Source organism: Dipodomys merriami, unplaced genomic scaffold (genome assembly GCF_024711535.1).
Source record: "Dipodomys merriami isolate MVZ:Mamm:240054 unplaced genomic scaffold, mDipMer1.0.p SCAF_3, whole genome shotgun sequence".
Lineage (NCBI taxonomy): Eukaryota > Metazoa > Chordata > Mammalia > Rodentia > Heteromyidae > Dipodomys > Dipodomys merriami.
Genome location: NW_027204492.1, coordinates 111,975,678 through 111,999,243, shown reverse-complemented (window position 1 = coordinate 111,999,243; position 23,566 = coordinate 111,975,678). Strand labels below are relative to the sequence as shown.

General features: G+C 40.7%; 2 protein-coding genes and 1 pseudogene across 6 annotated transcripts in view; 1 reads left to right on the top strand and 2 right to left on the bottom strand.

The window, feature by feature from the left end:
- The window catches only part of Ctps2 (CTP synthase 2), a 100,794-nt gene that overhangs the window by 41,610 nt on the left and 35,618 nt on the right, over nt 1–23,566 (bottom strand). The gene's annotated exons all lie outside the window — the stretch shown is intronic.
- On the top strand, nt 7,890–12,388 carry S100g (S100 calcium binding protein G). Its single transcript, XM_070039287.1, has 2 exons — nt 7,890–8,024; nt 12,284–12,388. The coding sequence occupies exons 1-2, from the start codon at nt 7,890–7,892 to the stop codon at nt 12,386–12,388; spliced, it is 240 nt and encodes a 79-aa protein (XP_069895388.1).
- Nucleotides 8,165–8,371, bottom strand: LOC138840568 (U2 spliceosomal RNA; annotated as a pseudogene).

The window sequence follows — 23,566 nt, the reverse complement described above, 5'->3', positions numbered from 1 at the left end:
GTTTAAGGAAATTATATTCTCTTATCACCAATGAACTTCCTCATGGTGGTGTGTTTGGGGCCTACTTGACCCAGCCTTGCCTTTGAGTATTTCTATTTCACCTGGGGACAATAGGAAAGTCTACCTATCAGCAGACCATTTCAGGTCTCTTGGACACCTAACACTGATTCACTCAGACTTACAAAATTGATCCTTTGCAAAGATTTCCTGCCCTGTTCTTTTCCTTTGGCCCATTAGATTTCTCTGATTTTTTAAATTAATGTTTTTTTATTGTGAAAATACTGTACAGAGGGGTTACAATTACATGGGCAAGATAATGAGTACATTTCTTATCAAGCATTGTTGCCTCCTACTTTGTTTCCCCTTATCATCCTTGCCCTCCCACCCCCCCCACCGCAAAAGTTGTAAAGTTCGTTTTTCAACCTAATGTCTTGTACATCTCATTGTTGCAATGATTTTTTTAAGCTCTACTCTGATTTGAATTCTGGATAAATCATGCACAAGTTATACATACAGTACAATCCAGCTTTCTATCAGTAGTACACTAATATGCTACCTGTCCTAGCAACCTCTGTCGCTGCAGACCAAATTAAAGTCTCCACGGTGTTATTTGGGTCTTACCTTCTGCACGAGCACAGCTAGATTGAGCTCTCCTCATGGATTCTAACTACAAGTATCCAATGCTTGAGGATTCTCCCTTTTCCTCTCACCTCCCAACCACACAGTCCAATTCTTGACTAATGTCCTAAAGATGCCTTCTCCAAACCATTCCACAAGAGTCCATGCTTTAGGGGTACTATCTAGTTGTTCTCCCTATCATCCTCATAATTAATACCAGTGCTATGTTCACTATATAAAAACAAAGCATAGCCAGACACTGGTGACTCAGGCCTGTAATCTCAACTACTCAGGAGGCTGAGATCTGAGGACCATGGATTGAAGCCAGCCCAGACAGGAAAGTACGTGAGATTCTGATCACTAATATAATCGCCAAAAAGCAGTAGAGTGTTAGTCTTGAGCAAAAAGAGCTCAGGGATAGCACCCAGGCCTTGAGTTCAATTCCCAGGACCAGCATTAAAAACAAGACAACCACCAACAAATCTTAGCATAAAAAGTTAAAAAACATGGATTCACAAAAACTTAGGTAGAAGGTCAGAGATATATCTTTTTTTTTTTTTTTTTTTTTTTTTTTGGTCCACTCGTGGGGCCTGAATTCTGGGCCTGGACGCTGTCCATCAGCTCTTCAGCTCAAGGCTAGCGCTCTACCACTTGAGCCACAGAACCACTTCCGGCTTTTTTCTTTTTGCTTATGTGGTGCCGAGGAAATGAACCCACGGCCTCATGCATGCAAGGCAAGCACTCTACCACCGAGCCACCTTCCCAGCCTGAGATATATCATTTTTTTTCTTTTTGCTTATGTGGGGCTGAGAATCGAACCCAGGGCCTCAGGCATGCCAGGCAAGTGCTCTACCACTGAGCCAACTTCCCAGCCCCTGAGATATATCATTTTTAAAAGTAATTTCTAAAGACTTTTTTTCTGTACTAGGGATTCGGCCTAATAATTTTTATACATTGTTTATTTTCAGTCAGTCCTTGGAGGAGATGTCCACATCATAGTCCTGGGAACATAACAACTTGAAACCTCACTTGGTCAAAGACTCATAGATGTGATAAAGACTCCTGGGAGTCTTCCTGCTATGGCATGGCATGGCTGATGGCATCATATGGGCAAAGAAAGACAGAGGGAAAGATTTAAGTATTTCTATATAAGGACCCACCCTCTCAATAGAAGATTATCCTAGGTTATAATGGTAACCTCTGTGTAACTACATGGACCTTTAAAAATGGGAGGGAGCCAGGCACTGGTTGCTCATGCCTAGAATCTTAGTTACTCAGGAGGCTGAGACTGCAGGATCATAGCTGTAAGTTAGCCCAAGTAGGCAAGTCTGTAAGACACTTATCTCCAATTAACCACCAAAAAGTTGAAAATGGAGCTGTGCCTCAAGTGATAGAGTGCCAGCCTTAGGTGAAAAAGCTAAGGGACAATGCCCAGGCCCTGAGTTCGAGCCCTAGGACTGGCACACATGTGCATGCACACACACACACATATACAGGCATGCACACACACACTCATACAGACACAGAAGGAGGCAGAGGAAGAGGGGTTGGAAACAGAAGGAGCCATGATGGTGAGACAGAGATCAGAGAGAGAGATTGGAAGATGCTACACTGTTAACTTTGAGGATGGAGGCTGGAGTTGTGAATAAGTGCCCTATAGATGATAAAATAAAAACTGTTCTACTAGAACTTTCAGAAGCCTGTCCACCCACTTTGTACTTCTGACTTCCAGGACTGAAGGACAATAGATTTCTGTTGTTTCAAGTCACTGTTTGTGGTCATTTGTTTTAGCAGCAATAAGAACCTAATGCAGTCCTTAGCTATACCTATAGACCAGAGGGAAGAACAGCAGCCATTTCAAAGCAGTGCAGCTTCAAGAAATTCAAGAAGTCATGGGAGTCAGGTGCCTAGGGTAATACAGTGCCCTTGGTAAAGAACAAAACAAAAATCCTCAGTAAGCACGGGTTATGATCCAGAGGCCCCTGGGAACACCAGACCTGAAGACAAACATAAGCAGACCTGAACAGTGAGGCTCACAGGGTCAGGCAAAAGCTAGAAATAGTTAAGAAAATGAACTCTACCTGAGGGTCCATGGAGGGCAGATACCAGGTAAGGACCAGATAAAGGGACAGGTAAGCTGTCCCTTTCAGAGATTAACTATAATTTGGTATAAAGGGTATGATCATGGATAACAAGAACATATGACAACATTTCACACCCATCTTGTTTTGCAAGGTCTGGGGACATTAGTTAACACTGTACCACACTCTTCCCAATGGGAAATTTTTCAAGTAATCCATGCTGCTGACTTTGCACTGGGTAACACAGCCATAGAAGCGTAGAGTTTCCAGAACTTTCAGAATAAGTTCTCAGGAACTTATTCTGAAGAAGCTCCTGAGAACTTATTCTGAAAAAAAATAAGTTCCTGAAAAAAATTAAGTCTGTTCAAAGATCAAGCAATTGAACAGCAAAGTGATAAATAACCTTTGCCTCTCCATTTTTTCCATTACCAACCTTGTACCTGTCATTATTCTCCCTTCTTTCATTTCAAAATGCACTCTTGTGAACACACCCTACATTTATCGCTTGTCTCCATATAGTTTTAGTTAATGTTTCATGAGGATATCTATTAGTGGATTTTGTGTTTCTGACTGCAGGTTTACCCTCATGCTTTGAATCGGTGTGTAAAGAGAAAAATAAGGCATGAGAGAAGTCACTGGAGATGAGCAAGCAAAACACAGAGAAGACCCACAAGTTGTTTTCCAAGGTCTGTCAGCATTTGTTATAAGCCTTAGTTCTGACAAGCAGAATTTAATCAGAGTTTTTTCCCTTGAAATGAGAGAACTAGTAGTCAACATTGTTCCAAAAGTGCTTCTTAGAATGTATATGTACATGTATTTTATATATATATATCATCTATATTACATATGATATGTGCTGTGTGTTAAGGAAATGTGACATGTCATATAATCTATCAATAGTAAAATTAGATAGTTATTCAAATCATTTCTTCAGTAGAGACATGAGAAATATAATAAGCATCCATCACTTTAGCTCACAAGTGATCATTTGAGAGAATACATCATGATTTAAGATGCTATCTCAGAGGCAGGTGGCTTCTAGCTGAGCCACTTGAGGAGGCTGAGATCTGAGGATCACAGTTCAAAGCCAGCCCGGGCAGGAAAGTCAGTGAGACTCTTCTCCACTAAAACTATCAAAAAATCTGGAGGTAGAGCTGGTAGAACACTAGCCTTGAGAAAAAAAAGCTCAAGGACCAAAAAAGAAATCTCAAGGACAGAACCCAGCCACTAAATTCAAGCCCCAGGACCAGCAGACAAGAAAAAGTGGTATCTCAACAACCAGAGAGGCTTGAATATGGTCTGTGGTAACAGCACCATGGCTATGTAGGAGAGTATCTTTTTCTTTATAAGACACATGCTAACATATTTAGAAGAAGCTAGTGGATATCCACAAATTATTCCCAAATAGTTTAGGGGGGGAAATATGGGTCCACAGAAAGAAAAAAATGTGGAAATGCTAACAACGAATCTAATGAAAAGGTTCATTTTACTATTCTTGCCACTTTACTGAAGATTTAAAATATTTGTGTGTGTGTGTTCACACGTGTGCACGTGCGCGGGTACCCCCCCCCCCATGCACAGGTCCTGGGGCTTGAATTCAGGGCCTGGGCACTGTCTCTGAGCTTCTTTTGCTCAAGGCTAGCTAGTGCTATAACACTTGAGCCACAAGTTTCATTTTAGCTTAAGAGTCTCATGGGCTTTCCTGCCCAGGCTGGCTTTGAACCACAATCCTCAGATCTCAGCTTCGTGAGTAGCTAGGATTACAGGAATAAGCAACCAGTGTCCACTGTTTAAAATATTTTTAAAAGATATTAAGGATTCCAGAAAATGGAAATGTGGCTTTTGTTGTTGTTGTTGTTGGCAGTAGTGACAGTAGTGTTTGTTTTGCTTCTGTTTTTCTTTTTAGAGGAGACAAAGGGGGACTGCAGAAAGGGAGGTAGGAAGCATGAATAAAGTCAGTCGTGCTATTCAATATACACTATGTGAAAAATGAACTATGTAACTTGTGGGCAGGAAAGGGAAAGGGAAATTGGGAGAGAGTAAAGGAAGGGGTTACACTGTCCGAGAAAGAAATGTACTCATTACCTGACTTATGAAATAGTAACCTCTCTGTACATCACCTTAATAATAACAATAAAATTATACTTTAAAAAGCCGTATTACAAAGAGACTTATAAGAGAACAAACAAATAGATTAAGTCCTTCAAAAACAAACACTAAAAACTTTTAGAAGCATTACAGTGAAGGGTTTTAAGATCTAGTCAAATAGCGGCAATTCTGTATTCCAAATAAAATCCTTAGTTTAAAAAAAAAGATGTTAAGGGAAAAAATATGCTATGATTTTCACAAAAGCCTTCTTTATTCCATGAGAACAAATTCAACATGGAAAAACAATAGACATTTTCTAAAATCTTTATTTAAATGCATTGCTGGGCTGGGAAGGTGGCTCAGTGGTAGAGCGCTTGCCTTGCATGCATGAGGCCCTGGGTTTGATTCCTCAGCATCACATAAGCAGAAAAACTTGGAAGTGGCCCTGTGGCTCAATTGGTGGAGTGCTAGCCTTGAGCTGAAGAGCTAAGGGACAGCGCCTGGCTTAACTTTCAGGTGGCTCACGCCGTAATCCTAAATACTCAGGAAGCTGAGATCTGAGGATCATGGTTCAAAGTCAGCCCAGGCAAGAAAGTCCATGAGACTATCATTAGCTCCAATAAAGCACTAGAAAACCGGCAGTGGCACTGTGGCTCAAGTGGTAGAGCACTTGCCTTGAGCTGAAGCACCCAGGCCCAGAGTTCAAGCCCCACGGCTGACAAAAAAATAAAAAATCACAATGCCTGTCATAACTCCAACCAGTGAGTTAATACATAGTGTACACTGGAGCATACCAGAGATAAATATAGTGTAATAAAATAACAACACTTGCAAGACAGCAAAGACACATGGAATGAGAAATGCTCAGGACTGGTGGGAAGCTTTAAAGGAAGTCTATAAGATTTTACATTTGTTCTACAACGGAAATAGGTCCTAGAATTTTAGAGCTAGAAAAACATACAGGAGAAATATTGTCTGATATTTCAAGCCTGAATTTGAAGGTGATATAATGCTGGCCAGAGAAAATGACACATGTGGAAATGTACATGTGTTTAAAAGCTGTTAAGTGCTATTGAAGTCTATCTGGAAGCTCTCTCTGTGAGTTACAATCAGCATTAATGATCAATGGCCCCTGGAAATGTCCTAGTTATTCCATGAAATGCTTTCCAGTAGAAATCAATTTTGTCTCTAATTTTAAATCCTGGCAGTTACAAAAAGTTTCAAGTATTTCTAATTGTCTAAGAAGATGACAACTGTTTTTTATAACTTGGTAGAAATATATATTTCTACATATATATACACACATGTGTATGTCTGTGTATGTATATTTTTGTGTGTGCATATATATATATATATATATATATATATATATATATATATATATATAATTCTGGTACAGACTGAATAGACACACACATACACATATGGATGAGAAGCAAAAAGTCATGGGATCAGTAACGAAAAAGTTACAAAAAAAAGACCATGTCACTCAGTAAACTTGCTTTGCCAAGTAAAAGCACAAATTATCATGTATCTTCTTCCCATTTCTTTTTTTTTTTTTTTTTTGTCGGTCGTGGGGCTTGAACTCTGGGCCTGGGCGCTGTCCCTCAGCTCTTCAGCTCAAGGCGAGTGCTCTACCACTTGAGCTACAGCGCCACTTTCTTCCCATTTCTTATGCCTGCTTCTGAAGCAACACGTTTTTATTCATTCATGTATTCAAATATTAGAACACTTAGCACATACATGACTCAGAGGGACTTCAAGAACCATTCTGTGCTGGGGTTGTTTTTGCACCCAACATTGGGCTTGAACTCAGGGCCTGAGTACTGTTCCTGAGCTTTTGTGCTCAAGACTAGTGCTTTGCCACTTGAGCCACATCTCCACTTCCAGATTTTGTGGCAGATTAATTAGAGATAAGAGTCTCATGGACTTTCCTGCCCGGGCTGGATTTGAATCATGATCTTCAGATCTTAGCCCCCTTAGTAGCAAGGATTACACGCATAGCCACCAGTGCACAGACCATACTGTGCTTTTTTTTTTTTTGTCATACAATATTGTCCTTCTGTGACAGCAATTTTTTCTAAATATGAAGATTTTATCAAGCTGAAATATGAAGCTACACTGAAAATAGTATTCCATAGAAAAGCTTTCTGAAATATGAACTGTGGGTAAATAATCATAATTCTACACTGAAGGGAAAATATAATCTAAGGGAGAAAAAACATTCAGGCTTACTCTTGGGACTCTGAACCATTAAGCAACTGTTGAGATGGCCCTTTATTGGATCTTGACCTTAATTAAGAGGTTCATGAAGTCTTCTGCTTGGGTTTCAAAAACCATTAATAATTAGCCTTAAATGGCAAACAAAAGGAAAATTTCATAATCTGGGTGGTGTGTCTGTAGAGACTATAAAAGTCGCATGATTCTTCTCAGCTCTTCATGCACTTACTCGGTTCTTCTAAGTGGCTCCACTGTCGGGTGACCAGGTCAGTATGATCTTAGTACCATCTAGAGCTTCTTTTGCTTGCAATAATACTTTGCTTCCTTTTAGAATGGAATGACAGCTCAAAATGATCTGGAGAGAAAGTGAGCTGGTGCTATCTAAAGATATCACCAGGGAAACTTAAGATGCCAACAGCTGGGATCAGGTACTCCTCAAGATTACAGCCTACAGAGTATAGACCATGTAAATGAAAAAGTGCATGCTGTTACTTTACTAAGCAAAATATTTGTCTCTGGGGACTATTTTCTCACAGATGTACTCTGAGTAGACATTCAATTAAACGACAATGATGATGGTGGTGATGGTGGGATCTATGTGTGCTGCTAGGAATAGAACCCAAGGCCTTGTGCATACGGGTATTGTGCTACGCCTCCAGAGGCACAATAATTGCTTTCAAAGAGTGTTGATAAGTACTAGTGATGTTCCCATTATGATCCTCTCTTCTCCTTCCGTCTTTTATCCTTCCCTCTCTTATCCTTATTCTCCTCTAACCTTTGCCCAAACAGTGCCTAATAGTACTAAACTCTTGACAACACTCAGCATACAACTCTGAGCTTTTCGGTAAGTTCCTTTTCTTCCCAAATGTACAGAACACAAGAATGAGTGCTAAAAAGTCTCCTGAAGAACTAAAGAACATTTTCAAAAAATATGCAGCCAAAGAAGGTGATCCAGACCAGCTGTCTAAGGATGAGCTGAAGCTATTGATTCAGGCTGAATTCCCCAGTCTGCTCAAAGTAAGTACCCATCTGTACTACATGGAGAACTAGCTGCTGATGGTGGGAGGGGAGAAGAGGAGCTCTTGTAGGATCTGAGGGCTGACTCTGAGATGCTAACCAGAGATCTGTGGGTAGGGACAACCTTAAATAGATGAGGGATGAGGTGCCCTGTTGCTGATGTACTATGATGTCAGGTCAATGCAGAGTGAGTAAAGCAAGCTCCTATTTTCTCTTCTTGCTCCAAAAGTCCATTTAATATAGTAAATGGATTCCTCTAGCCACTTCTTGGCTAGAGAATGTGTTAGATATTATACTAATAACCACACATACTACAACTGATTTTAGCCCAAAGGCCAAGAAGCAATAAAAAGGTTCTTTTTAATTAAAAACAGACAAAACTTGGAGAAGTATTAAAATTTTTAAAGCCTTTAAATTTTTTCCAAAAGGAAGAAAAGTAATCTACCAGGAAAGTGTACATAATCAATGGTGAGAGTGGTAAATTCTTCTGTATTTTGTATATTTCCTATAAAAGGACAGACTATTATAATTTGGGGGGGAGTACAAAGACTAATGGCAAGCTCTGAAAGTCAGCTTATAGGTACCAAACAAATTTGCATAAGAATTGCTAAAGTTTTTATCTTGCCCATGTAATTGTTACCCTTCTGTACAGTATTTTCACAATAAAAAAAATAATTGCTAAAGTTTGACAGCTACACTATTTATACCATCACCTTCTATCGAAGACGAGACTGCATATTTATAAACATATGAACAACTATCTTAGAGTTTAGTCCAAGTATCTTTGTAGGAATCCTAACAGTTAAAATATATCTTGCCTATCTGTTGCATAAGAAACTGAATATAGGCCAGACGCCAGTGGCTCATGCCTGTAATCCTAGCTACTAAGGAAGCTGAAATCTGAGAATCATGGTTCAAACCAGCCCAGGCAGGAAAGTCCATGAGACTCTTATCTCCAATAAATCACTCAGAAAAAGCCAGAAGTAGTACTGTGGCTCAAGTGGTAGAGCAGTAGCCTTGAGCAAAAGAAAATCAGGAACAGTGCCCAGACCCTGAGTTCAAGCCCTAGGATCAGCACCCAAAAAAAAAAAAAGAAGATGGTAAATTTAACTATGTGTGTATATGTGTTTTGTTGCTGATGTTTTACTATCGTTTTGAAACAAATATCATTACATAGCCCACTCAGTCTATAGCCCAGCTAGCCTTGAACTAATGATCTAATTGTCTCTGTCTCCCAAATGCTAGGATTATAGTGCATACCACCACACTTGGCAAATGTTCTATGGGCTGTATGTCTTGTTTTGTTGGGGTTTTTTGTTTGATTTTGTATGCTGGTCCTGGGGCTTGACTAAGGAACTAAGCACTGTCACTGAGCTTTTCTGTTAAGGCTACTGCTCTACCACTTGAGTCACAGCTCTACTTCCAGCTTCTTTTTGGTAATTTATTTGAGTTTATTACTTGGTAGTTTATTGGAGTTTCACAGACTTGCATGCTTGGCCTGGCTTCAAACCACAGTCCTCAGATCCCAGTCTTTAGCGTAGCTAAGATTATAGGCAAGAGCCACTGGCACCAGGCTTATATGGTTTTTAAATAAAATTTTATGTATGTTCAGATATAGATAATTTGAAGCAGATCTAAATGAAACTGTTATTTCCATAGGTTTCTTAAGTGCTATTTCGCCACAGACTGCTACTTAAAAAGGCCAAGTAGCAGCGTTAAAATTTGAGTTTCATGACAGAAACAAAAAATAAAAAAGTCTGCTTCAGACACCACAGGAATAACAATCATTGAAAAGCCTATGATTTCAGGTGACATTTCAAGCAGTGGCTCTCAAGCCTGGTCCCTGACAAGCACCATCAGTACTATGAGAGAGAACCTGTTGGAAATACAGATTCCCAGGCCTTCCCCACCTAGTGAGTTATCAGCTCTGGGTAGGGCTGGCCATCTGTGTTTACTAAGGTCAGTATGCTCGTGAAGGTGATCCTGACATGCTAAAGCATGTGAGCCAGCAACCAAAGTCATCTTGGATACCCTAGAGGAGAGCTACAGGCCAGAGTTTGAGAAAAGCTAGGGTGATGTCTCCATTACAAGGCTATGCTCTAGAGTTCATGTTGGAACCTCAAGTCCTCTGCTAACTAGCTAGAAAGTTAGTGGCTTTCTCTGGGATTCAGTTTCCTCACCTACAAAGTAGATTTTGTTGGGTTCTGGTAGCTCATAACAATAATCCTAGTTATTCAGGAAGTTGAGAGCTGAGGATCACAGTCCATGCAGGAAAGTCCATGAGATTTTTTTTTTTTTTTTGCTTTTTGTTTTGTTTTGATTGCCAGTCCGGGGGCTTGAACTCACAGCCTGGGCACTGTCCTGGAGCTTCTTTTGCTCTAGGCTAGCACTCAACCACTTGAGCCACAGTGCCACTTCTGGCTTTTTCTATTTATGTGATACTGAGGAATTGAACCCAGGGATTCATGCATGCTAGGCAAGCACTCTACCACTAAGCCCACATTCTCAGCTTTCCATTAGATTCTTTAAAAAAAAAAACACATTTTTTTTTATCGGTCGTGGGGCTTGAACCCTGGGCCTGGGCGCTGTCCCTCAGTTCTTCAGTTCAAGGCAAGCACTCTACCACTTGAACCACAGTGCCACTTCCAGCTTTCTGCGTGGTTTATTGGAGATAAGAGTTTCACGGACTTTCCTGCCTGGGCTGGCTTTGATATCAGCCTCCAGAGTAGATAGGATTACAGGTGTGAGCCACGGGCACAGGCTTCCATTAGATTCTTATATCCAATTAATCTCCAAAGCAGAGCCTTAAGCATAAAAAGTGAAGAGATACTGCTCAAGTCCTGAGTTCAAGTTCTAGGATCAACATACACATACACACACACACACACACACACACACACACACACACACACGCACACACACTCTCTCTCTCTCTCTCTCTCTCTCTCTCTCTCTCTCTCTCTCTCTCTCTCTCTCTCTCTCTCTCTCTCTCTCTCTCTCTCTCTCTCTCTCTCTCTCTCTCCCCCTCCCTACAGGGTAGCTAGGTGGAGGGTACAGGCTACCCTAAAGGCTTCAGCTTCAACACAGTACAAGCCAGTGGGTGCTCATTGCCTGCTTCCACTAGCTATATGCTAGCCATAGGCTTGAAACCCAAGACAAAGCAACTCCTAGGAAAACCTTGGGGCCGGAGTCCTCAGCTATTTGTGGTCTGTGGGTAGTCTGGTAAAAGTCCATGGACCCCTACGCTGAAAAAGGACAAAATCAAATTTAAAATATGCCAAAATTGTTGCAATGGGTCACTGCAACAATGAGATGTACAAGTCGTTATGTCGAAAACGAACTTTACAACTTTGGTGGGGGGGGGACGGGGAGGACTGGGTGGGGGGCGGGGGGGGGTATGGGAAGGGATGGGAAGGGGAAACAAAGGAAGAGGCTACAATGCTTGATAAGAAATGTACTCATTATCTTGCCCATGTAATTGTAACCCCTCTGTACAGTATTTTCACAATAAAAAAATAAAAGATAAAGCATTCAAAAAAAATATGCCAGCCGGGCGCTGGTGGCTAACGCCTGTAATCCTAGCTACTCAGGAGGCTGAGATCTGAGGATCGTGGTTCAAAGCCAGCCCGGGCAGGAGAAACCGTGAGACTCCTATCTCCAATAAACCACCAGAAAACCGGAAGTGGCGCTGTAGCTCAAGTGGTAGAGCGCTTGCCTTGAGCTGAAGAGCTGAGGGACAGCGCCCAGGCCCAGAGTTCAAGCCCCACGACCGACAAAAAAAAAAAAAAGCCAAAATTGGGTACCCATGGCTGCCACCTGTAATCCTAGCTACTTGGGAGGCTGAGATCTGAGGATCGCAGTTCAAAGCCAGCCTAGGCAGGAAAATCTGTAAGATTCTTATCTCCAATCAGCCACCAAAGGAAGCCATAAGTGGAGCCCAAGTGGTAGAAATTTTGCCTTGAACAAAAATGCCTAGGGATAGTATATAGCCCCTGAGTTCAAGCCCCAGGACTGGCACCAAAAAAAGCCAAAATATTATTAAACAATACATGTGTAAGAGTGGAAAAAAGAAAGTACCTAGGTGTGTGACATGAACTGATACCACAATTAGCACCAGCTTTTCTACCTCTATCAGTAGCCTGTGCCTGGAAATTCACAAGACCTTCTTGGAATAAATGTTGCCATGCCCCATATCCCAGAATTGTGTAGGGTTATCTAATTCCATTTCATTTCTCCCTCATCCTTTTGTCTAAAACCAGGTTGTAAGCAGCCTAGATGACCTCTTTAAAGAACTGGACAAGAATGGAGATGGAGAAGTTAGTTTTGAAGAATTCCAAGTGCTAGTCACAAAGATATCCCAGTGAAGAAAACAACATCCTGAGCCCTGGGAATCTTTCTGATGTGGAATTACTAACATCTCTGGTTGAATTCTTTGATTATAATGATCTGACTATGAGGTTCCAGTTATAGTTAATAAAGATATCCTTGGATTAAGTCTCCTTTTGCTGAGTACTGACTCTTTATAACTTAATTTAAAAATAAGCCAAGTGCTGGTGGCTGGGTACTGATGGCTCACACCTTTAATCCTAGCTTCTCAGAAGGCTAAAATCTGAGAATAAAAGTTCAAAGCAAGACCAGGTAAGGAAGTCCATGAGATTATTATCTCCAATTAACCACTAGAAAACCAGAAGTGGAGCTGTGACTCTAAGTGGTAGAGCATTAGCCTTGATTAGAAAAACTCAGGGATCGTGCCCAGGCCCTGAATTCAAGCCCCAGGACCAGCACAAAATATTACAATAATAACTTTAAGCTGATTCATCTAATCTTAAGATTTAAAAGAATGGGACTTAGCATCATCTTTTTTTTCTTTTTTTGGGGGGGGGTCCAGTCCTGGGGCCTGAACTCTGGGCCTGGGTGCTGTCCCTCAGCTCTTCAGCTCAAGGCTAGCACTCTACCCTTGAGCCACAGTGCCACTTCCGGCTTTTTTCTTTTTGCTTATATGGTACTGAGGAATCGAACCCAGGGCCTCAGGCATGCAAGGCAAGCGCTCTAGCACTGAGCCACCTTCCCAGCCCCTTAGCATCATCTTATATGGTCATATGTACATAGTTTTTTTTTTACCTTTTCTGCTTGTCTTAGACATATACTAGTTATTGCAAATAAGGAAAACCATGGGACCTATGTTTCTTTGGGCCTGGCTTACTTCATGCCATTCCTAACAAATGGGGCGGTGTCATTCTTTCTGATGGAGGCACAGAATTCCATTATATAGAGAAGAGGCGCTGTAGCTCAAGCGGTAGAGCCCTAGTCTTGAGCTGAAGAGCTGAGGGACAGCGCCCAGGCCCAGAGTTCAAGCCCCACGACTGACAAAAAAAAAAAAACAGAATTCCATTATATATATATATATATATATATATATATATATATATATATATATATATATATATACCACATTTTCTTGATCCATTCATCTACTGAGGGGCATCTGGGTTGGTGTGCTTATAAGGTAATATATGATTTTTTTTGTTTCTTTTGTAGGTTCTTCCCCCATGGTATAACCCCTGTTTTCACTGTATTTGATTCCGTTGCCCTGCATCTTACATATACATTTTTCTAATTTGGGGAGGAGAAGGGAAATAACAAAATGCTGAAATAAGGATACAGGTTGACCCATTGTAACAATGAGATATACAAGACACTATGCTGAAAGTGAACTTTACAACTTGGGGGGGGGGGAGTGGGAGAGGTGGGGAGGGAAGGATGGTAGGGGAAAAACAAAGGAGGGGGTAACAATGTTCGATAGGAAATGTACTCATTACCTTACAGTATCTTTACAATAAAAATATGTATTTAAAAATGGGACTTAGGAAGTAGCTGAGGGGTAGTGTTTGCCTAAGCTCATGAGAACCTGGATTTGATCACCAGCACTGCAAAACACAAAGATTTTTTAAGCCAGGAGCAGGTGGCTCAGGCCTATAATCGTAGTTACTCAGGAAGCTAAGATCTGAGGATCAGAGTTCAAAGCCAGCCTGGGCAGGAAATGAGACTCTTATCCCTAATTAACCAGCAAAAAGTGAAAGCGAAGCTGTGGCTTAAGTGGTAAAGCACTAGCCTTGAGCAAAAAAAACTGAGAGTACACTGAGTTCAAGCATGTCAGCGCGCACACACACACACACACACACACACACACACACACACACACACACACACACACACACATACACACACACACACACACACAGGTTTAAAGAAATAAGAGGCCAAGAATTGCTCTATGACCTTGCCCCAAGACCACAATGGAAGGAATACTGAAGCAAGTTTACTTTATCCACTTTTCCAGGAGAATAACTATGTTCCTTGCTCTCCCTCAACTACTGGTTTCTGGCATCACTTCCAATTCCAACTTTTTTGTGTAGGCAGGTCCTAGGGCTTGAGCCTGAGCACTGTCTCTGAGCTTTTGTGCTCAAGGCTAATGCCCTACCATTTGAGCCACAGCTCCACTTCCAGCTTTTCTGTGTTGGTTAATCAGAGAAAAGAGTCTCCTGCCCAGGCTGGCTTTAAACTGCAATCCTCAGACCTCAGCTTCCTGAGTATCTAGGATTACAGGCGTTGAGCCACCAGCACTGAACTAACAACTCATTTTGCACTGTTCAATGCCTAGCAAGGAACATACTTCCAAAGCATACACTTGTCTTTAGGCCATCTCCCGGTACTCGCTGTGCTTTGTTAAATGAACAGCCCTTGAAGGAATAGAAGGAACACAAGGCCAAGAGGTGCCCTACTCATCACTGAAGGATAACCTCATATCTACTAGCGTTACACCATGGTTCGGGAAAACAACATTCTGAGTAATATTCTTCAATTATTTATTTCTAATTCATGCTCTAAAAGCCAAATTGCCAAGCTTTAATTCTGCAGTTGACATTAGAAAACTATGGGACCACTGCCACTTCAAAATGGAGAAAATGGTAATAATGAATAGTTTTCAACTATACAAGCCCTCCCAAAGACTACACTAACCTTAGATGAGAGTCACTGCTTACAAAGTAAGGTCTTTGACTCCAAAAGTTTCTTTAACCAAGTGAATTCAATAGTGTAAACTGGGCTAGGTACTGGTGGCTCATGCCTGTAATCTTTGCTACTCACAAGGCTGAAATCTGAGGATTGGGGTTCAAAGCCAGCCTGGAGCAGGGAAGTCAGTGAGACTCTTATCTCCAATTAAGGACCAAAATAAAAAGCTGGAAATGGAGCTGTGGCTCAAGTGGTAGAGTGCTAGCCTTTAACATAAAAAGCTCAGAGACAAGCACCCAACCCCTGAATTCAAGCCATAAGACTGACATCCATAAAAACAGTAAACTGTATATATCAGTCAACTTGGCTGCTGTCATTTCCCCATTAGCTTCAAGGCCCTCTAAAGTGGGCACCAGAGCACATGACCATATACTTACCCAGTCTACCCAAGTTCAAGTACATGGATATCTCATAGTCCACAGGATAGACTGGGCCAAGCACATCTCTGGGGAGTTCAATCTCACAAGACAGGAAAGGTCAGGTTAGTGTAAGGATCTTATGCCAAGATGGGACTAAAGTAGCCAAATTTCATCAGTCCCAAGATACGTAGGTGACAGTGACTTAAAGTATAGACAACAATACTCCAATTTGCATATGTACTTAAAAAGTAAATTCCCGTTGCATAGGCTCATAATCCCAGCAATAAGAAACTAAGGCAGGGGCTGGGAATGTGGCTTAATGGTAGAATCTTTGCCTAGCATGCATGAAGCCCTTGGTTTGATTCCTCAGTACCACATAAACAAAAAAGGCTGGAAATGGTGCTGTGGCTCAAGTGGTAGAGTGCTAGTCTTGAGCAAAAGAAGCTCAGAGACAGTACCCAGGCCCTGAGGTCAAGCCCCAGGACTGACCCAAAAAAAAGAAAAAGAAAAAGAAACTAAGGCAGGAGAATCAAGGTTAAGACAGTCTAAGCTACAAAGACCTTGTCTAAGAAAAAAAAAAAGCCAGGCATCAATGGCTACCCTCTGTAATCCTAGCAATGCAGGGAGCTGAGATCTGAGAATCACCATTTGAATCCGACTCAGCCAGGGAAGTTAGTAAGACTCTTATATCCAATTAGCCACCAAAAAGCCAGAAATAGAGCTGTGGCTCAAGTGGCAGAGCACTAGTCATGAGCAGAAAAAGCTCAGGGACAGTGCCCAGGCCCTAAGTGCAAGCCCTAGGACTGGCACAAAAAAAAAATTCTACAAGTACACACTAAAAACTAATATATTAGGAGAGACTGGATAGATTCACACAGGGATAAGAGAGCCACTTTTCACTTAATATCATACTGACATTTTGATTTTTAGAACCATATGAAATATGTGTCTTATGAAAAATAATGAGCTGAGCACCAGTGTGTCACACATATAATCCTAGCTACTTCAGAAGCTGAGATCTGAGGATCACAGTTCAAAGCCAGTCTAGGCAGGAAAGGCTGTGAGACTCTTGTCTTCAATTAACCAGAAAAATGCTGGAGAACTTCTGAGAAGTAATTATCATTCAGAGGGTGAAGATAAGGCTATGGATTGTAAAACCTAACTGACTTCCCAACAGGTAGGATTAATTCATGCATGAATTGATGAATTAATTAATTCATCAATTCATGCATGAACAGGTAGGATTAATTAATACATGAGCTGGTCTCACCTAAACAACTTTAATAGCTGGCCTTTTATTTCCTTTTTATGGTGCTGGGGATTGAACCCAGGGCTTTTGAGCATGGTAGTCAAAAGTCCTACAACTGAGCTATATCCCCAGCCTGTTGGCTAGTGTCAATGAGAACTTATTATAATGTTACCATTAGGTTTGTTTTCATTTTTTTAAATTTATTCTATTGCAAAGATGCTGTACAGGGGGTTACAGTTACCTGAGTAAGGTAATGAGTACATTTTTAGTCGAACATTGTTACCTCCTCCCTTGTCATTCTCCCACTATCCCTTCCCTCCCCCACTCCTCCCCTCCCCCAAGTTCTAAAGCTCATTTCCGACATAGTGTCTTATGAGTATCATTGCAATGGGTCATCCTTTTCCCTTCAGCATTTTGTCATTCCCCTTCCACTCCCCAAATCAGATAGATGTATAGCTCGATAGCTATATACATATAACCATACAAAATAATGCTAATTGAAATGAACTCCCAAGACTTGGAAACAACAGATTTTTTTTTGGTTGTTGACCTTATTGTCACCAATATATTATAACTAGTTCTTCCTTATTTTTTTCATTTTTTTCTTTTTCCATTGTTTTATCCCTGGCAATCATTGTCTTTGATTCTGGTACCCTCCATCTTATATGTACTGGTTGGTAAAAGATAGTTTTTCCCTTTTTTTCCCAAGAACTAGTCTTTCCTTGTTTTGTGATGAGACTGTAAACAGCAGGAATGAATATGATGGACCAACTACTAGCATCTCTGCTGAGCATCTTTTTGTTCAATCAATATAGCATGTTAATTGATTTAATTCCTGAGATAAGCACACTATGCAGTCCTGATTATTTTAGAATGCTGTTAAATTTGAAGTTCTACTATTTTGATTGTCCCAGCTTCCATTCCTATCCACCAGTCTACAGTTTGTTTTTCTTGTGTTTTATTAAGGTTTGGTATGTAGCCCATGCTAGCTTCTCATTTTAGCCTCTGTTCTAGGTACCAATTAACCCCTCACAGAGTAAACATACATTATTTCAAACACCTTCGGCAAAGCATTATAGAAGCTGACACAGAGGCACACATTTCATCTAAAACTCCAAGTAACTCTGAAATCATGCCAGAGAAAAAATTAAATGGGAGCCAGGCATTGGTGGCTCACACCTATAATCCTAGCTACTCAGGAGGCTGAGATCTGAGGATCAAGATTCAAAGCCAGTCAGGGCAGAAAAGTCTGGGAGACAATAATCTCCAATTTAACACCAAACAAGGTGGAAGTAGAGCTGTGGTTCAAGTGGTAGAGCACCAGCCTTAAGCACTGGGACAGCTCAGGGACAGTTCCTAGGCCCTGAGTTAAAGCCGCAGGATCAGCGCGTGCGCACACACACACACACACACACACACACACACACACACACACACACACACACACACACACACACACACACACACACACACACACACACACACACACACACACACACACACACACACACACACACACACACACACACACACACACACACACACACACTTTCAAGTGGTTGAAATACCTCTAAGGCATTGCCCACTGAGCTCAAGGGACAAAAGCTTTAAAATACATTAGCTTTGCAATATTCATTTTATCATTTCTTGTTAACATTGCAGATACCCTTATTACTCACTAATGGGGGCTCCCTGCAGGCTGCACTGCCTCTTTTCATGTAGCAGACTCAGTTCAAGGGACTAAATGGGCAGGGGGTAAGGAAAAGATGCCCACATACTTTAGGCATGGGCTATCATGTCCCAGATGAGAATGGTTTTTATTAAAGCTTTCCTATAGTTGACAAAACTGTATATGATCAAGATGTCCAACATAAGTTTTAATGTATGCATACATTATGAAACAATTACTAATATCAAATATCACAATTTGTGTGTGTGTGTGTGTGTGTGTGTGTGGCTGTATGTGTGTTTTAAGAACCCAAGCGTGGGATGGCTCATCCCTATAATCCTAGCTATTTAGGAGGCTGAGATCTGAGGATAGAGGTCAAAGCCAGCCAGGGCAGGAAAGTCTGTGAGATTCTTATCTCCAAGTAACTGGTAGTAGAACCATAGCTCAAAGTGGTAGAGTGCTAGCTGGGGGCAAAAGACCCTAGGGAGAGTGCCCAGGTACTGATTTCAAGCACCCAGGATTGGCAATAAATAAACAGACAAAAACAATATTAAGAACTATTCTAAGAACTATAGTCATACAGTACAAATCACATCAGTCTTTGTTGGATTGTTTACAATATTTTTTTTTGCCAGTCCTGGAGCTTGAACTCAAGGCCCAGCACTGTCCCTAAGCATCTTTTGCTCAAGACTAGCACTCTACCACTTGAGCCACAGTGCCACTTCCAGCTTGTGGTATCGAACCCAGGACTTCATGCATGCTAGGCAAGCACTCTACCACTAAATTACATTCCCAGCCCTACAATATTTTTTAGAAATTAATTTCTATTATGTGACGAAGCATACATTTAGAAAAGAACTGAGGCATAAGATTTTTGAAACCATGAACCGAGTTTTGTTCTTCAGTTCATTAGGAAAATTACTCCAACTATCTTCCAATAAATAAAGGTAATTTAAAGTGTCTATTAGTCAATAAACTCTTCTCATATGAGAAAAAGAACTATAGTAACTATGCTATACATTTGATCTCCAGAATTACTCATCTTACAACTGCAATCTTTTCCCCTTTAGCCAACATCTTCATTTCTTCTACTCCACGACCTTTCTACTGTCTGTTTATAGGAATTCAATGTGTGTGTGTGTGTGTGTGTGTGTGTGTGTGTCTTGTGTGCATGGGCGCACATGTATTAGTGCTAAGGCTTGAACTCAGCACCTCAAGCTCGCATTCAACCTTATTTGCTCAAGGCTGGTGTTCTACCACTTGAGTCCCAGCTCCACTTCCAGCTTTTTTGGTGTTAATTGGAGATAAAAGTCTCATGGACTTTTCTGCCTAGGCTGGCTTCAAACTGTGATCCTCAGATCTCACATCCTGAATAGTTAAAATTAATAGGCATGAGCCACCAGTGCCCAGCTGAGTTCAACTTCTTTAGATTCCACATGTGAGAAGGGACAGTATCTATCTTCCTATGTTGTGTTATTTCACTTTATTCACTGTCCTCCAGGTTCCTATGCATTGTTGCAAAAGGCAAAATCTCCTTTTTGAAGGCTGAATAGTATTCCATGGGTGTATATGGATGAAGTGCTATTCATTCAATGGTTGACAGACACTGCTGCTTCTAACCTTTGGCTATTGTGAATATTGCTGCAATGAATGTGGAAGTGCAGATGTCTTCTGGATGCATTAATTTCATTCTTATCTCTCGAATATATAGCCACAAGTACAATTGCTAGGTTATACAGCAGATCTACTTTTGAATTTTTCAGCTTCCTCTCTGCCGTTTTTCATAACTGCTGGTATCTATTTACATTCCAATCAACAGTGTACAAGGATAACATTTTAGGAGAATTTTTCTTTCTCCAGATACAAAGCTAACAGCATGATATCAACTCAGAACCTAGAATTAACACAAAGACAATATTAAATGACTCAGGCTCCAAGACTTGTCCATAAAAGGTTATTTTACACATATAATAGCTGTATTCTTGATAACCACTCTTATGAGGGGAAAAAACTTTAAGCTCAAACCAACTCCTGAGTGACTTCTATTAGATCTTTTTATCAGCTAGGAAATGCTTTCCTCAATATTCTAAAAGCAAATCAGACAGTAAAATAATAAAAGCTGTCTAAAAGGTTATTTTTAATGGGCTATTTTTTAAAATCTCTTAATTTGCATACTACAAAAAGGTGTTGAAAAACAAGGAAGAGGAACTATTTCAAACAGGGCTTTAACTAAAGGCAGGAAAATGTAATGCATTCATTATGCTTAATGTATAACAAAAATTACTCTTCGCATAAATTAACTTTTAAGTCTAAGTGGCTATGTTTCACTAATCTACTACCAGATGTAAAATTATTTTTAACTTTAAAAATTGTTAGATCAAAAATTTGTAATTATGGGACCTGTTTAAGTATATTGAGGGAAGGGAGAAAAACAAGATGTGAGAAGCTGAACAATACCAAAAATCCATTGCATCTGTGAATGAAGATGGCAAAATAAACCTTACTGCAATCTGCTGAATAAGAGGAATAGTGGGGATGAAGAAAGAGAGAGTAAGCTAGGGTTCACACTGACTTAAGTGTAATATATGCAAGTGGGAAATGCCACAGTGCAACCTCTTTGAAGAATTAACATACACTAAAAATAATGAATGAGGGCTAGGAATGTGGCTCAGTGGTAGAGTGCTTGCCTAGCATGCTTATAAAGCCCTGGGTTCAATTCCTCAGTACCATGTACACATTAAAAGCCAGAAATGGCACTGTGGCTCAAGTGCCTTAAGCAAAAGAACCTCAGGAACAGTGCCCAGGCCCTGAGTTCAAGCCCCAGGACTGGTAACAACAACAACAACAAAAAGAATGACAGGAATGCAAAACAGGTCCTGCCTACTGTGAAAGGGGAAGAATGGAGAGGGTGAAGAGGGTAAATATAGTCAAACTACTTTATGCCTATGTGTCAAAACTGAACATTGAAACTTGTTGAGACTGGCTTGGGGAGGAAGGAGAGGTGGGAAGAAAGTGAGTGACAGAGAGGGTGATTTGATCAAGGTACATTATTATATGTATGTATGACGATGTCAAAATGAAATCTCCTTGTTACCACTAATTGATGCTAATGTGAAATGTGAGGAAAATGGATAAAGTCTTATCTATGATAAATAAAATTGAAATAATACAAAATATAGCCATCCCAGCTGTCCATTTGTATCTTAGTGCAAACACTTTGAATTTCTCCTTACCAATAGCACCATCCATTGCATATGTTGTGTATAGTTGTGAGGTTTTCTTGGTGGTGGTACCAGGATTTGAACTCAGAGACTTACACTTGCTCAGCTGGTACTCTATCACTTAAGCCATACCTCCAGCCTGGCTTTTTGTTGGTTCTTTTAAAGATGAAGTCTCTGAAATTTTTCTGTCTGGGCTGGCTTTGAACTGAGATCCTTTAGGTCTCTCTCAGCCTCCTGAGTAACTAGGATTACATGAGTGAGCCACAAGCAACCAGCCCCTCCCACACACACACCCTTACCCACGCTGTTGCTATATTTTGAACAGATAACATGGACTCTATTTCCAGAGTGGGATATCTTAGGAGTATTCAGACTTTTAAGTTAGAACTTCCAACAAACATAAAAGAAATGCTTACAGGTTAACAAATTCACATGCCTAAACAGTAAATCAAAATCATTTCTCCTGTAAGTATCTCATACATCAAAACTGTTCATGATACCATCTACTATACTCCAGATGAACTGGAGATCTAAAGCTAAAGTCAAGGTCAAAGATGTCAACACTAACAAAGACTTAGAATACAAGTCCAGCTGTGTTCCTGGTAAACATCATCCAGAAGGCAGTGGAGACTTCTGTGAAGCAGGCCCAAAGAACAGAGTTGCTGCAGATCCCTAAATATTCTGCCACACCTCAGAGTCTACTATTATACCTCATGAATCAAGCAGAGAAATGACACAATAGAATGTACTTTCCTCACTTACTCCTGTGTACTCTCAGACAGCATTTTAGAGATAAACCTATTTCTCCTTTGTTTTTGTTTGTTTGTTTGTTTGGTGCCAGTTCTGTGACTTGAACTCAGGGCCTAGGCACTGTTCCTGAGCTTTTCTGGTACAGGCTAGAGCTCTACCATTTTGAGCCACAGCTCCCACTTCCAGTTTTCTGGTGGTTAATTGGAGAAAGTCTCACAGACATTCCTGTCCATGCAAGCTTTGAACTGCAATCCTCAGATCTCAGCCTCCTGAGTAGCTAGGATTATAGGTGTGAGCCACCGGTACTCAGGTAAGTAATTGTTATTTGCTCAAGTAAAGTGACTCCTCAGGTTTCACGGTCTTGGCTGCTTTATGATTCTATCACCTTAAGTCTTTTTTACTTTAATAAGACTTCTCACCATCAGCACAACTGCTGGTTCTTAAGGCTATTTTTCTCCAGCAAACTGATTGCAGCCCATAAAAATGTTCAATAGCAATTAGGTTTTATTGTTTTCATCTCACTTATGTGTAGAGGAGCCATCAAAATGTAAAATGTACATATCCTCTGACTTAGCAATTCCCCTTGTAGGAATTCATCCCACAGATGTGTCCACACGTGGGTGCAGAACACAGGTACAAGGAGACTAATTTGCAGTATGATTTAAGGCTAACAAACAGCACAACCTAAATACAAGATCAGTGAAATAAATACTGATGCGTCCATAAAGCAGACAGCAGGGCAAGCTGTGAAAGATCTCTATGCATTGATGTGGAGTGATGAATACAGAAAGCAAGATGGGAACAACATCTCTCAAGCATGTAATGTAAGGCGTTTTTTTTTTTTTTTTTTAAGGGTTTATGGGGGTTATGAGATATAGAGAACTTGCCTACTATACATGAGGCCTTGGGTTCAATCTCTATCACTGCCCAACAAAGGAAAATATGTATCCATACCTATATATGGGTAGATGAGTGTATATACAGGCAGGGGGGTGGGGGGGTGAGTGAAGGGGGGAGGAAATCCAACAAAGGCTTAACCTTGCCAAAGCTATGTAACAGTGCCACCTACTGATCAAATCACATCCTAATCGAGAGTAATCTTAGAGAAGAAAATGCTGCATTTTCCTGGCAGAGCTATTTCAGTTATTAGTCAGGAAATCCATTTATATTAAAGCCTCATAAGGAACTCTTCGCTAATATTAGGCCTTCTGAGCGTAAGACTT